Raw genomic sequence first — 16,674 nt, forward strand, 5'->3', positions numbered from 1 at the left:
CTTTTACTGGGAGACTTGAAGCTCTGTGGCCAGTTATCTCCAACTTATCCCTTAAGTCAGATGTGCACACCTTGTAGGGGAGAGTGGCCTGGAGTGTGAATGCTTTTTAGGTTGACATATGTTTGTATGATGCAAATAAAAAAAAGAAAGAAGAAGACATCGCCTTCTAGTAAACAGCATTAAAGTTGTCCTAGTTTTCACATAAAAAGGGGAATTTCTGATCATCGTTGCTGCTTTCCAAGCTCCAAAATTAAATTTGCACACACTTGCAGCAATCCATAACTGCCCAATTATTGATTTTTGTCATATCACATAACAGTAGTCTGAAAGTTGTTGTTAAACATTGTATTAATGTGAGCTTTCAATCTTAGTAAGAGGGTTTTCGGTGGTTTGTGTTGCAAAATCTTTCATTATAGTGCCTTTTTTGTCTTGTTACTTTATTGTAAGGTACCAATATTTCCGCAGAGTATGACATTTTGGCAAGCGGCATCCTTTATAGGCTGTTATTTTAAAAGAAGAATGACTTTAGCCTAATTAGATTTACCAGCGGCCGTTCTGTTATTGTTCAGTTTTTCCACATATTTGAATTGTATGAGATGAAATCGAACCCTGTTGTGTTAAAAATCAGTCGTCGCCACACCCTGCCATGCTGCGCCAACAGCTTCACTCATTATAGATTCAGCCTTCAAGGGATGGAGAGTTGGATGGATGGAGTGAAAGGGAGCAAAATGGACTGAGAGAGATCTGGCGGGAGATGATACAGCCGAATGGCTCATTCAGTTTCTCTCCTTCCTCCTTTTCTCCATGACGCTAATTTTACATTTCTGAAACCCTTTGCTCGCTCTCTCTTGGCTTCTTGGCTGTTGCTGAATTTCTTTTCCTCCCCATATGTGATGAAAGCCGTGCCCTGCCCCCATCCAACCTCCCTCCATTTCCCCACTGCGTCTCCCCTCCTTTCCTCCACCCTCCATTCCTCCTCTTCTCTCCTCTCCTCCAATACATTCAGCGCTGGCACAGGCGAATAGCAAAGACTTGGAAGAGATGCTCGCCACTACAGAGCCTTCCTGGTGCGAGTAGAGAGAGGTGGAGGGGGAGGACGAGAAGTTGTTTTGATGTAATGGAGAAGAATCAGGGCAGTGAGGAGCACAGGTATGAGTAGATTCCCCCCCCCCCCCCCATTTCAAAAAAGATTCCCTTTTGGTGCTGTTCATTGTTTTCTTATCACATCGGCAGCACAGTGCAACACACAGGAAAAAAGCTAGTTAGATGAGAGGAGCGAGAGGAGGGATTGATTGCTTCAGAGAGGGAGTGGCGGGGGGGGGTATTAGGGGAGCCAAGAGACACCAGTTGCCGCATTGCCACCGTTGAGCAACTTGACTCCCAAACATGATAGAGAGGAGGAGGGAGAGAAGACGCTGGGTGGGGCTGAAAACATTCCATTTCTAAAGAGCAATATTAATCAGTTACTCCAATGATTGAGCTTTAAATCAAGGGAGCCCGTGGAAATGGGGGGGGGGGGGCGGCAGATAAATAAAGATATGTGTCTGCGTTTTAGTAGATTTCCCTTTTCTGACTAAATAGAGGTTTAGGAGATTTAAAATGTGTAAGCTATAAACCTGTCCTAGCTAAGTGGGCAGCGATGCAGAGCAGGAACCATGACACAGCTGTCAGAGTCATAGGAGTCCTGAAATGAACATTAGATATCATATTCTCGTCTTTTTTTTCTCCCTATCTGGCTGAAACATAAAGTCAGCATGCAGCAAGATAGATTTCATCCCCCCCCCCAAAAAAAGAATTCTTGTACTTCTGTCTTTTTTATCTTCGTAGATATGAAGATTTTGGCATTTTGGGATAAGGATGTTCCGTTAGACGGGAAAAAAGAAGAACACTTGGTTGGTCGGCTGTCTTTTAGGTGACTGGGAGAGTGAAAACCGGTACATACATGTCTCTATGGGGGGGGGGGGGGGGGGGTCCCGTTTTAAAGGTAAGTTAAATGATATATGAATCTGTCTATGGAAAAGTTGGCGTAAGCTGAGGATTTAAATCAAATAAATAAAATACACGGGCTTCAATCAGACCATGTAGCAAATCAACTTTAAATTTCTTTATGGGGAAAAAGGGACATTCCTCAACAGTGGATCTGTCTCTCTAGCGGCCACAGATGGCAACACTCGACCGTAAAACCGACCTTCCGATCTCCGGGTGAGGATTCTGCCGGTTCTTATTCTCCGTGGGAGCTGACCCAGCATGTCAGCCGTCGGCCGCTCTCATCGCAGCCGGAGAGGCCCCCCCACTATACCTTCACTTCCATTCTTTACAGTCTGTTTCCCCTCTTGTTCTTTCTGTTTATACCTGTTTTCCATCTCTCTGTCCCTCTCTCTCTCTGAGGATTTAACATTCTTTCCGCTTGGCAGTCATTCTGTATTGACCGGGGCTTTTGTCACACGCCACCCCTTGTCTGTGACAGAGCGCACCATACTCCCTCTCTCCCTCTTTCTCTCTTTTTCACACTCACTCCATATCCCTCTCTTTTCCCCTGTAAATCCCTTTTGCCTCGTTGTACTTTGGTTTCATCTATCGTTTGCTGTTTCTCTTATGTCTTTTCTTTCCCTCTTTTTTTCCTCCCCACTTCCTCTCTTTCTCCTATTCTTTTACATGTCATCTCTCTCTCTCTCTCTCTCTCTCCGTCCTCGCCTCTGTTTGGCTAAGCAGCTTGAGCCGTCGGATTTGTTTTCTGTATCTCTTTGAACTTCCACTGCGAGGCTGTTGCTCTGCGAAAGTGGAACATTAAATATAACGGACTGCAGAGCACCCTGTTGCTCTGCCTCCGTCCCCGCATCGATGAGGAGTCATGACATTCTCCATGCCAGAAGAAAGCCACGTCATAATCCAGGTCTCAAGTACTGTAGTCTGGATCCCTGCGGGGATGGTTCATGTGACTATGACATGAAAACCCAGGAAGTTTGAATGTTAAAGATAAAAATGTGGGACACATTCAGCTCCCCCCCTCTTGAGGAAATGATGCAACTTGTAGCTATGGTGTCTTGGCCAGTTAATGTCACGGAGGTGTGGCTAAGCTCTGGAAGTGGGGAAAAAAAGCCATTGATTTACTGGTTCATTCATTCATTCTAGTCCAGATCACCTCAGAGCTCTTACATTACTTGGTGCAGATTTCCAGCCAATAGAGCCAGTCCCACAATGAGCTGCTCTTAGTATGTGTCATTTCTAAGTTTGTGTATTGAGGAGGAGAGGGGGGGGGCGCAAGGTGTGTGTGTGGGTGGGGGGGGGGGGGGGGCCTTGACCAACTGCCACTTTGCTCGTTTTAAAGCCATGATGTCTCTCTCTCATGGGTGGGCCAAATTATCTGGGCGAGCAAAGCTGAGAAAGGGAGGTAACCTTGCCCCTTGTGACCTCATAAGGAGCAAGATTCCAGATCGGCCCATCTGAGCTTTCATTTTCTCAAAGACAGAGCAGGACACCCAGGGCTCGGTTTACACCTATCACCATTTCTAGCCACTGGGGGACCAAAGGCAGGCTGGGGGAACTCATATTAATGTTAAAAAACCTCATAAAGTGACATGTTCATATCATGGGACCTTTAAGAGCCACTTCAGGATCAGCAGCAGGATGCCATATTGAACAGGATTGCAACTGGACAAGTTTAGAAACGTTGCTTTCCCATTGTAGGTTAGCAAAGACTAAAGTGCCAAGAAATGTAAACTCTTTTTACATTTTTAACTGGTTTTGTGCAGATTTCAGTAGGCAGTTAGTTAACCACTGTACAGTGGCAAACTGAGTCAATAACACCACATTCACACGGCAAACAAGAAGCACTGGAAGTTGATGGTGGCATTGTTCATGTCAGTGGTGTGTGTCACCTTGGCAATAGGAAGGTTTGTAACAAGGAAAGGCATTGATTCATTCATTCATTCATTCATTCATTCACTTTTGTTCTGCTGGAAGAAAACTGAAAGTTGCAAAGGACGTGAAGGGAGTGTTAAACACGGCCGTGTGTAAATCTACAAACTTTCTTTTCACTGTTTTGAACAGAAAAAAGGGGTAGTTTGGAGGAAATGAAAGGGTAATCGGGGGAGGAGAGGGGGAAGTTGGAGGGAGAAAGAAAGAGACGGGGGAGGTTGTACAAGACTTGACTCTGGCCATTCACATATCTGAAGAGGTGTGGCAATAGTTGCTGGTAGCAACCAGAGAGAGGGAGAGAAAGAGAGAGAGATGAATGAGCAGCTTGTGTATCTGGCAAAAGACCCTGGCACTAGGAAGGACAGTCGTAGGAATTCAAGTCTGAAAAAAGAGTGTGTGTGCTTTAAAATATGCGACCGCTCGACCGAGCTCACGCTTCAGGAGTTTGTTAGAGCCAGTAGGTTGCGTTTCCCTCAGGCGAGAAAAAAACTGCGGTGTTTTTTTCCGCCTTCTCCCACAAGCCCTAGCTTTTCTCCAACTGTTTTTTTTTTCAGTTTGTCGTCTCTTATTCTCTCCTCAATTTTCACAAAAAAAGTTCCAAATAACTTTTAATTACTTTTCCTGACTGAGATATATGAGTTCAATTGGCAACTGTTACAGGTTGCTTCACACTGCTCGGCTGAATCCGAATCAATAACGCCACTGCACTCAACTTCACTAAACGAGGCCTTTCAGTCTGTGTTCTGAAGACATTTTGAAATTCTCACACGTCCCCATAAAGGCTGGAGTAAATGCGGTGTTGGTGAGATAAAGTGGACCACATGCCTGTGGCCTTAACAGTCACATGAAAAGATTTCTGAGCCTTTGTTTTTTTGAAGCCGATTTTATAGAAGTTGTTCAAAGGGGTGTGTGTGTGTGTGTGTGTGTGTGTGTGTGTGTGTGTGTGTGTGTGTGTGTGTGTGTGTGTGTGTGTGTGTGTGTGTGTGTGTGTGTGTGTGTGTGTGTGTGTGTGTGTGTGTGTGTGTGTGTGTGTGTGTGTGTGTGTGTGTGTGTGTGTGTGTGCGCGCGCCATGTTTAACTACATTTATGGGGACCAAAAACTGTGAATACAGTATACTTAGGGGGGGACCTGACAGCTTTGTGGCGACAAAATGCTGGTCCCCTTAATGTTAAAGGGCTTTTTGAGGAATAAGACTTGGTTTTAGGAGTAGGGTTAGAGTCAGGTTAGGGTTAGGGTGAGGGATAAGGTTAGGCATTTAGGTTGGATGGTTAGGGTTAGGGTGAGGGATAAGGTTAGTGTGTGTTTTCTCATTGGAGCAAATGCTTCTCCACCACGCCATCTCTTTGCTGTACGGCATCTTTCCGTTTGGGTTTCCATGTCCTCTTCTCACGCTATTTCCCTTTGACAAATCACAAACACATCAGGTTCATACCAAACAGCACGGGTGCACCATTCAGAAAAATGTCGCATTTGATATAGATTAATTCACAGTATGTAAATGTAGTTACTTTTTCCGTGTGATGGTATACATTCCTTTACAAAACCAAAAAATGTGTTTCTTTAAAAAAAAAATGAATTAATTTTTGAATCCGTATAGATTGAATCGATTCATGAATGTGAATAGCAAAAAGGATTTTCTTAAAAAAAATGAAAAAAAACGTCACTTATAATGCGATGCTCCAAATGTGGCAAATAGCATGCAAACATTTAGCGGTGACACTATTGGTAGTAATAGTCTCTACTGCAGGAACTTCCTGTAGCACGGACTAATTTATATCTGTGAATTGTAGTTGAATTATAACAGCATTGGGCATAGAAAGCATCATTGTAGCCTCATATACTGTAAGTGGCTGGTATTTGATCTGTGTACTCATTTTGCCAAATCAACATCAGAAGTGAATATGGACTATGATGCTGTACAAGACCAACATGATAGTGTCTCATCTCAGTAATACCATTAATGGCTGTATCTGTCACAAAACTACACCAGGAAGTGGTTTGGGGTAGGTATATTCATCTATGCACTGGAAGAGGAGGATGGTAGTTTATTTGAAAGTGTGACGAGTGAACTTCAGAGAGAAACTGATCAATTGGGACTCCCCCATGAGGGCCCCACATGCGTATCTGCACTCGCCAAACTACACATATTCATAAGAATAAAGACAACAGAATGAAGACAACTGTCAGTGGCGGGGCGTGGTCTGCGCGAGCATAGATAAGGGTGTATGTGTGATCTGGTCACAACTATCTTGACTTCTCAGTTCTTAGTTCTCTTAAAGGAAATGTGAAAGCCAGATGCAGGAAGACTCTCACTTCACTGTTTATCAGATGTGAACAACTGCGGGTTTAACATGGTCGCAGCTTTCAGAACACAGCCCCACAGTTTAAAATACAGCCAAACTTTGAGGATTTAAGGATTTTTAAGGCTGATACGATAAAAATATTTGGTTATTTGGTCCGCTAAATAAATCGGCCCACAGAAAATTATAACAATACAGTAATTTTTAATTATTTATGATTTCTTACTAACTAATATGATGATAATTTGTCACAACAGAACAAAGGAAAATTTAATATATTAAAGTTCTGGTAAATACAATGTATGAAAATACAAACTTAAGATATGAATTTAAAGTCTATTGTACAAAAACACTTATTATTTTTTAGTTTTTTTTCATCTTTAATTTTCATTTATTAGTATTTTTTCGATTGATGGTGTAGCCATTCTAACCCCAACCGGTCGTCAGACACCGCCTACCAAGAGCCTGGGTCTGTCCGAGGTTTCTGCCTTAAAGGAAGTTTTTCCTCGCCACTTTTGCACTGTTGCTTGCTCTGGAGGAGACTACTAGAACTGTTGGGTCCTTGTAAATTATGGAGTGTGGTCTATCTGTAAAGTGTCTTGAGATAACTCTTGTTATGAATTGATACTATAAATAAAATTGAATTGAATTGAATAGTCTACAAAAAGGTCAGACAGGAAGTATTTTTATTTTTTTAATTTCACGGCTGAATGCTTTCAAATCTTTAAATATCTACCACTATATCAAAGGTATTATAAAATGAAATCTGGATTCGACAACATTTATTATATTCAGATACTTTAAAGGGCCCATGTTATGAAAAGAAAATCACTTTTTCTGGGATTTTGGGTGTTCAAAACCATTTTCTATGTAACTATCCGCTATGAGGTGGCTAATGCTAGCATATGGTAGCATTAGCATGCTAGCTCGTTCTCAAAAGCAAAACACTGCTACAAAACACACTAGTTCACCATAATCTCTAAAAGAGCTACGGAGAACAACAGCTAATCCTGCCTTGCAATGACCAAAGTTGTAAAAAAGTTATCTAGCTGATGGGATCTTACCTAGCTACCGAGCATGTGCGACTCCCAACAAAGATAGCATACGTGTAGCTAACACAGAAACCTAAACACACACAGTGAACAATGTGCAGTGCAACAAAAAAATGGTGATTTTTGTAAATAAAACCATGTAAACCTATTTTGGTACAACCTCAAAATACAATTATGAACCTGGAAATGAGCATAACATGGGCGCTTTAAATTAACCAGGAAACTATAAATCTAATATCTTAGTATTTGAATGAGGCTCAAACAGACCACTAGTACTTCTGTCATGTCTGTTGGAAATGAAGTCCGCGTGAATGATTTGCCTTGAGCCAGATGGCCTCTGGGGGCCCGCGGGGGTCCAGAGGCTAAGATGTGGCCACAGTGATCCAGAACCAGGCTTCGTGTTTTCCCAGCTTAGCCGGCCAGGGGGCTCGAGCTACAATAACAACATGTGCTAGGATCACACACTCTGCTCTACTGACTCCCTGGGAAACTTTAACAGGCTAATGCAGTAGAGAAACAATATTGGTTAGCATATTTCCATGACTGATATGTCCATATGTGGTCATACCGCTGTGGGGGAGCCACACTTGGGTCATTTTGTGTCAAATATAGTGTTCTCGAAAGAGTTTCAAAATGGCTACATCACACGTTGGTGCTGCATGCAGACAAATGGCTCGTTTGTAGTCTTTCAGAAGCCTCCCTCCCTGCTAACATGCTAACACCTCTGATACTTGTACAGAGCTGAATTATAGATGAGCCTTAACCGCTAATCGATGTAGGCTTCGCTCTCGCGTTACCTACCTGAAACACATACAGGCTTAACTTTCTCTCCCTTGCTGTGATTAACACACACACACACACACACACGTACGACCAGGAGCGTCACCCACAAATATGCTAGATTAATGTATCATGTATACGGTTTATTGATTGAATAGCTAATAGAGGGGCACATAGAAAATGCCTTCTACAGGGGCCCAGAATTAGTTTGTGCTACTCCCCTGTGTACGTGTCCAGGCCGATAAATCTCTATAAATAGGTCTATATATCAAGTGTAGGCTCATACTATCTCCTGGCAACTCACCTGATTACACTTGCAGCAAGACAGCGGGCAGGATGGAGACGTTTGCTGACACACTGACTTGGCGAGTTATTTTGGGTTGGCTAAGAGATGATAGAAGTCGTTACGTTGTTTACTGCCCCGTGATTTACTTTTATATTGGGTGCACTCCCTTTTGCTAAGTTGTTGAATCTCTTTGGCTTTTCAAATTCCACTTCAACATGTTTTCTGTCCCTGGTCCTTTGTCACCTTCTGTCTGTCACGCTGTCTCACACGCCGTCTGGCTTACAGCCGTCTAAGACACAATCTTTGCTCGGGCCTTTGTTGCTCTGTCTGCCACAGTGGCCGCTGGTGATAAGAGGGGATGTATGCAAAAGAGAGGAGAGGCCGACTGTCACTCTTTGCCAGCGCTGATGGTGTGATAGGGAATGTCAAGTAAAAGAAGAGTCACACAAATTAGGACCATTTCTTTATTTCATCTACACTTATTTTCACAACTTAAATTGTGTGTCTGTGAGATCCAGTTTTAAACCTAAACATGTTTCTAAGTAAATTTAGTTTTCACCCCTGCCTTGCAGCCTATATCTGTCTCCGCATGCAAAAAAAAAGAAGCACTTATTGTCCAACTAGGCCTGCACGATTCAGGGGAAAGTATGAAGTATGAGTATTTTTTTGGCACCTACAACACATTGCACATCACCCCAAGTCTGTTAACATAGAGGCCTCAATGAAGAGAAGGGAACGCATTCTAAACCTATTTTATACAGTCTGTGTCTAAAACTCACAGAAGAAAGTAGTAGTAGGCTCGTAAAATTTAAAAAGATTAAAAATAAACCCATTATTAAATTGTTTAAAAATTAAATCGTGAATTGGGATTGCGATGTAATGATTAATCGTGCAGGCTTACTTCCAACTGACCAGAAACTACATGGTTACATTGTTGATGTACACAAACTCAAAGTGTCACTCTAAGTGATCAGCACGGGTTTGGAAGATACATGGATTACTCCGGATTAAATCAATATACATACGAACATGTTAAAGACATGAGGCTAATTAATAATCGGATGATGAAGTTGGACTAAAACAAAAGGGAGTAGTTTATCAAAAGCTGTATAGCTTGTGTAGCCAGTAAAACAAGTATTTCAAAAGTTTGCAAATCCTAAAAAAAGTGGATCCCCATAGAGTTGTTTTTGCAGTGACAGATGGCCCTGGTGTACATAAAACCAGGATCCAAGACTTTGTTTTCACTCTCCGCTGCTCCAGCAGTGCTCTTTATCTCACAACATAACTGCATGTGACTGTTGGACTCTTTGTTGAAGTTTGGTGCAGTTTGTCTCCCAATTTAGGCCTAATTTGTTTTCTGTTTTAGACTTGGCTGTGTGTATTTGTTCATATCTGGTTCTGTGTGTGACCCACATGCACTAAGACCAGACTAAAGATGCACTGTGACAAAATGTCTTCTGGCGCTTTGAGTCCTCGAACATCAGATGTGCTCATGTTGCAGCACGCATCAGCAGGAGTCAGTATCTTGCCTATGCACGGTCACTTAAGTGGCTACACAGTAAAGTTGTGCTAAAGTTGATCTAAATCGATGGTCGTGACTCGTAGGATAAATGTGACTGGTCGGGACATGCTAAGGGAAAATTATGTTAGTATATCTTAATTTTTGCTTTCAAATAACTTGGTCATTTTACATCTTCAGGACCCTAAAACTACTCAGTTTATGGTTGTAATACAGCCATGGTCGATATTGAGACTTGTGGGTACGTTGTGGCTTTAATCTCATAGTGATAAAACAGTATCCATAATCATACTGTAGAATAGCCAGTGTGGATGATATCTGGTATGCAACATTTACAGTGCTCTACTAAGCACCATCAGAGTCAGGAATAAGAGAAAGTGAGAAAAATGTCTGACCCTGGACCTGTTGTTTTACTAACTTTACTTACATATTATTTTACTAAACACTGTTTCTCATTTTTATTTTCCCGTTGTTGTGTTTCCAGGAAGGACGCGAGCAGTATGAGCTCGCTGCGACCTCGGAGCATTGCAGCAAGAAGAAGGCGAAGGGGAAGAAGAAAGAGAAAGATATGGACGAACTGAAGAAGGAAGTGGATATGGTGAGTGTCTCCGCTTCTTTTTGCCCCCCCTCATTCTCTGCCGTTTTCGGCTTCCAATATGAACACATCCATTCTGTTTTACTTCTCCTGCCTCTCCTCCCATCACCTGCCTCTTCCTGCTGTCTCTCTCTAATGTAAAATCACACCCAAGAACTGAAAATACACTCCTTCACTTTCTCCTTCCCTCCTCATTTCATTTCATGCTCTTCTTCTCTCTCATTTGTTGCTCACCTACCATATTCCTTCTGCTCTTCCTCCTACTTATTGTCCTTTAATCTTTCCTTTTCTTTTCTTCCTCTCCTCCTCCTCCTCACTTTCTTGTGCCATCCCATGTGTCTTTTGTTGGCTCCTCATCCATTCATTCTTTTCCCTTAACTAGTAATGCTTCTCTTCCATTGTCATAGCTCTACCTTGTGGGAGGTAATTATTTAAAAATAAAAGGTCAGCATATACTGAGCTGTAAATGTCACCGGCTTTGGCCATGTTGAACACACACACTCACACACACACACACACACACACACACACACTGTAATAGATACACACATGCACACAGATATAGACCCTGGACTGACGCCACCTTCTTTTCTCTCTCTGTGTCCTTGCAGGATGATCACAAGCTGACCCTTGATGAACTTAATCGCAAATATGGAACAGACCTCAACAATGTGAGTGAGATAACTAGGAAAGTGTGCTGTATTATGTTTCTGTGTGTCTGAATGATTTTTTTACAGCCAGCATTCTTGTCTCCAAAGATGGCATTGTAATGTCAATTTGAAAAGAATATTCCCATCAAAAGTGTCCACACTAATCACAGAGATCACATAAATATCCAGTATCGACAGCACACTGGCTGCCAATAACTGTCATTTTTTCTCTTCAGTCTGTCAGTTGATTGTTAGTGACTGAATGATTAGTGTGGCTTAGCTGAATTAAACAGAACTCTGTTTGAAGAGGGCAGATATCTCTCACAGAATAAAGGGAATGTCATTGAGGATGGGATCAGCCTCTACAGGCTCTTCTCTCCCAGTGTTTCTTAAAGGTCCCATGACATGGTGCTCTTTGGATTTTTGGATGCCCTAATACTATATCTAGAGTCTCTTTTATATAGACCTTAGTGGTCCCCTAATACTGTATCTGAAGTCTCTTTTATATAGACCTTTGTTGTCCCCTAATACTGTATCTGAAGTCTCTTTTATATTGACCTTAGTGGTCCCCTAATACTGTATCTGAAGTCTCTTTTATATAGACCTTAGTGGTCCCCAATACTGTATCTGAAGTCTCTCTTATATAGACCTTAGTGGTCCCCTAATACTGTATCTGAAGTCTCTTTGATATGTGGTCCCCTAATACTGTATCTGAAGTCTCTTTTATATAGACCTTAGTGGTCCCCTAATACTGTATCTGAAGTCTCTTTTGTATAGACCTTAGTGGTCCCCTACTACTGTATCTGAAGTCTCTTTTGTATAGACCTTAGTGGTCCCCTAATACTGTATCTGAAGTCTCTTTCCCAAAATTCCGCCTTGGTGCAGAATTCAGCTTCAAGGTGGTGGTAGGGGAATTTTCTTATATTTGGACGGAGCCAGGCTAGCTGTTTCACCTGCTCCAAGTCTTTGCGCTAAGCTTACAGACTTGAAGATGGCTGTAGCTTCAAATATATTTTTAAAAACATGGACGCAGTATCGAGCTTATCTAAATCTCAGCAAGAAACCAAATGAAGATATTTTCTAAAATCTCATAGTATACCTTTTTAAATATTCACAGTGAATAATCCCCATGTATAATATATTCATAAAATATTGACAGCGAAGTTTCAAAAACCACATTAGAAATTCCTGTCCAGTGTGTTCTTCTATGGGATTATTTTATGGGTCTTTAAGTCCAAGCAACACTTCTCAAGTATCACACAAAAAACAAAAGAAATTGTCACCTCGGAAGCTAAAACTTAAAACACTTGTGTAGTCGTAAACTATTGTTCTTTTGTTTTTATAATATACATGTGATTCCCATGACAAATTAGCTCAGTAACGTAGCTACTGTACCCCAACATTACTTGGCTTTGCTAGCATTTAACGTTAGCAGTTAGCTAACGTCACTGACTAGTTAGTAACCAAACAACAAACGTCTAGTAACCATGCATGGAACGTAGATCACATACAATATATATAATCAATACTTACACTTTATTAATCTTGTAGGAATCAGCTGTTTTGAGTGGTTTGTGTCCTCCATCATCGCTAACGTTAGCTGCACTGAAATGTCAGGGCCGCCCGCGGCAGGCAGGCACTGAACCGGCACTCTGGTAGTAATGTACAGTACATAATACTTTGGAAGCGCAGACGAGAAAGCTGGGAGCTACAACTGTGACGGAGAGAGCAAAAGACTGCTCATTAAGAAAGAAGCAGAGGGAACCGTAAATAAAAGGACGTGCTCAAACGGATGAAAGACCACTAGTTCACGACTACACACATGGTTTCTTTGCAACTTTTAAGTTTTTTTCCTTTTGAGGTGACAATAATATTTGCTTGAGTTAGTGTTTTTAATTTGACACTTGAGAAGTTTTGCTTGGGAATTTAAAAAAATTATCCCATATTCTTGAAGTGTGTTTACAGCATGCAGGATCCATGACTGCCTTTAAGACATGCCTCCAACCCCCCCCCCCACCATATGCAGTCACGCACTCCAACTGGCTGATCACTCAGGAAAGATCAAGGAGAATAGTTAATCAGTCTCTCTCTCTCTCTCTCTCTCTCTCTCTCTCTTTCTCTCTCTCTCTCTCTCTCTCTCTCTCTCTCTCTCTCTCTCTCTCTCTCTCTCTCTCCCTCTCTCTCTCTCTCTCTCCCTCCCTGTATGTGGCAAGTGTGAATAATGTATTAGCTGCAGAAGTCCCTGTGCCCTGATTTCATGTGCTCTTATTTGCCTCACTTTTCTCCCCTCCCTTTCTCTCTATTGTCATTGTTGTCTTCTTCCTCTTCTCCTTTTGTTTTCTACCCCGCTGAATGACATGGCCTTGTTTATTCTGTTGATGCTGTGTTGCCGGGCGATAAGGTTGCACGGTATTGACACAATGTGTTACTGCGATATCTATTATGAATATTGCGATATCTATAGAAATTTAGATATTTTTAAACCCAGGGAAGACGGATTAAAATAGATTCATAACAAAATAAACAATAATAAGCTTTCTTACAACACAAGGTGTATTTCAACGGAATGTCATATTGGACTGGTCAAACATGAATGAATAAATAAATAAGGAGCATGTCCACAGAACCGGACATGTTTTACTGGCTGGACAGTATATCGTATATAAATAAAGAGTAAAGGACATGTTTTACTGGTTGGACAATATGTAATATAGAACAGGACATGTTTTACTGGTTGGATATTATATAAGACATAAATGAAGTGAACAGGACACGACTTATCTTTCTCTTCTCTGATTCGTTCCATTTCGTTGTCTCTATCTATTTCTTCAGTAACTCTGTCACTCTGAAATATGCACACGTAGTACGCTCCATAGGGTTTGTTGTGTAACGGACCCGTGCACTAACATGTGCACAGTAACTGGCCCATAAAACGGGCTCTACATCAAACACAACTAAGCCACACAGCCCACAAAAGAAACAAAATATTGCGTACTTCTGCGAGATATAACGATATTGAGTCGATACATCTTGCACCCCTACTGCGACTTGTAGCACCTACAGACCCCCACCCCTTGACTTAGATATGTGTCGGTGAGTTTGTGTTTACATGTGTGGTTGGCTGGTACAAAAATTCATGTTAACACTTTACACATTTTGGAATATCTGGCCAGGAATCTAACTTTTATCAGCTGTTGTAACTGAATCGGTATCTTCTTCTCGCATCAGGGTTTGACTTGTGCCAAGGCTGCTGAGATTCTGGCTCGTGATGGGCCCAATGCCCTCACTCCTCCCCCCACCACCCCCGAGTGGGTGAAATTCTGCAAACAGGTACAACATCAGCTCAACATCTGTTTTGGTGGTGGAGGACTGTCACTGTCATGACCGAGAGCACGTTCTCTTTCGTACGCTTCTTTTTCAGCTCCTATAAGTGTTGAAATATTGCCTCAATCTACTAATTTATAAACTGGTAGATCGGAGCATCTTACTCAAATGTCTTTATCTTAAAAGGTCACTCCTGTTGTTTTTCCTTCAGATGTTTGGGGGTTTCTCCATGCTTCTGTGGACTGGTGCCCTCCTCTGTTTCCTGGCTTATGGTATCCAGGCTGCAATGGAGGATGAGCCTGCTAATGATAATGTAAGAAAATGTCCTTGTAGTCCATGTAGTGTCTTGATGTGTCAGTACGGTGCATGCTGTAATCAAAGCTTATTGTAAAACCCAAGAAATGACGAGCCATCCGAGGTCAATTTCATACAATGTTGAGTTTTTAATGAGGGTATGTTTCATGAAGTTTTTTTTTTTATGAAGTCTGTTGGTGGTTTGGAATTGACAATATGGTGATTAATGTATCAATATGTAGGTATTATAAGGAAACAACTTTATTCTTATATATCTATTATATATCTTATAGTTACTTCATAGTTTTCCAACACCAATGTAATCAAAACTATTATTTCTTCATTGGGTGGTGATTATGGTTCAGCATACGCCAGTTTGACAACATGAAATAATATCTAGACATTGTTAGAAGCTGGTAGGGATCGCCTGATACGGTTTTTTCAAGACTGATAGTGATTATTAGTAATTTATGAAACCAATAACGTATATTTAGAACCGATATGCATTTACAGTGCAACTGAAAATTTAAATGAAGATTTTGGAAGGTTACAAACTCCAACATAAAACCTTTGTTTAAATTCGTGCGAGACCTGCTCTTTATGAAAAAGCGCGAAGAGATTTTTGTTGTTGTTGGGATTTAGCGCTATGTAAATGAAATTGAATTGAAATTGAATCGGAAATTCTTGAACTTTAGTGCGTACCTTTTTTATATCAACCAACGCCCGTGCGATCGCGGAAGGCTTGTATCATGTGGACGCACCGACGGTTTTGTCGTTGTTGCTGAGAATTCCTCATGGGGGAGACAGAAACCACGCACTACAGCTTTAAGCAATTATTTAAAGAATTAGAAACTTTGAACATAATAGCCAGTAAAAGAGAGTCGGATAGCGTTGGGAGTGAAGCTGAAGCAGAGAGACGGACACAGAGCTGTAGCGGAGCCAAAGTAGCATGCTTTTTAATAAATTAACTTAGAAAGCTTACAATTTAAAGATAATCTACAAACGGCAACGGCCAATAATCGCTCTATCCCTCGTAGCTGGCTCCTAATTGAAATTGAAAAAATGTTGCAATACACAAAGTAAAGTAATGGCCTTCATCTGTTAACGGTCTATATTGTTCACATGCATTAGACGTAGCCCCCTAACACCCTGTGAATATTTTTGACCTTTTTACAGTTGTATCTGGGTGTGGTGCTTTCCGCTGTCGTCATCATCACTGGTTGCTTCTCCTACTACCAAGAGGCCAAAAGCTCCAAGATCATGGACTCCTTCAAGAACCTGGTCCCACAGGTGCCCCTTACATTTTAAGACCGTTTTGTAATCATGAAATTGTTTGTAACATTGTACTTAAACTTCTTCTTAAAAAAACCCTGTTAATTTATTATGTTAATTCAAGGTCTTTTCTACTTTGCAGTACGATAACAACAGAGTCCTCTTGACATCTGAATCTCATTAGGCCTGTTAAGTAGTTTGGAGTTTAATTATAAAAACATTTTTTATTAATTTAAAAAGAAAATCATGCAGGATGTGAAAGCAGACGCTGTTTAAACAGGCAGAAAATAAAACGGGCCAGTGTCTCTTTCTCCTTTGTCTTACTGAAGTGTCTGTCCCCGCCGTTGTCTCGTCTCGTAGCAAGCCCTGGTCGTCCGTGACGGCGAGAAGAAGAACATCAACGCCGAGGAGGTGGTGGTCGGAGATTTGGTGGAGGTGAAAGGTGGGGACAGGATCCCCGCCGATCTGCGAATCATCTCCGCCCACGGCTGCAAGGTGGGTAACCTGTGGACACACGTTGTTTTCTTCTGTCCCGGAGCCATGTCCTAGAGCAGTGGTTCTCAACCGGTGGGGCGCGCCCCCCCGGGGGGGCGCGGACTCTCTCTCGGGGGGGCGCGAGTACACTATGGGAGGGGGAAAAAACTGGAATTTTTTTTAATTTTTTTTCATACTTTAACATGTAC

The 16,674-nt window shown here is 41.7% G+C and overlaps 1 protein-coding gene across 1 annotated transcript in view; it reads left to right on the plus strand.

Annotated features, from left to right (window-relative positions):
• LOC117939433 (sodium/potassium-transporting ATPase subunit alpha-1) overlaps positions 1-16,674 on the plus strand; it is a 31,732-nt gene that overhangs the window by 988 nt on the left and 14,070 nt on the right. Inside the window, exons 2-7 of the mRNA XM_034864776.1 lie at positions 10,341-10,454; positions 11,063-11,122; positions 14,330-14,431; positions 14,637-14,738; positions 15,896-16,009; positions 16,352-16,486. Coding sequence (XP_034720667.1) covers positions 10,341-10,454; positions 11,063-11,122; positions 14,330-14,431; positions 14,637-14,738; positions 15,896-16,009; positions 16,352-16,486 — 627 coding nt within the window. The remainder of the gene's footprint in view (positions 1-10,340; positions 10,455-11,062; positions 11,123-14,329; positions 14,432-14,636; positions 14,739-15,895; positions 16,010-16,351; positions 16,487-16,674) is intronic.

This window comes from Etheostoma cragini, chromosome 24 (genome assembly GCF_013103735.1).
Source record: "Etheostoma cragini isolate CJK2018 chromosome 24, CSU_Ecrag_1.0, whole genome shotgun sequence".
NCBI classification, from domain to species: Eukaryota; Metazoa; Chordata; class Actinopteri; order Perciformes; family Percidae; genus Etheostoma; species Etheostoma cragini.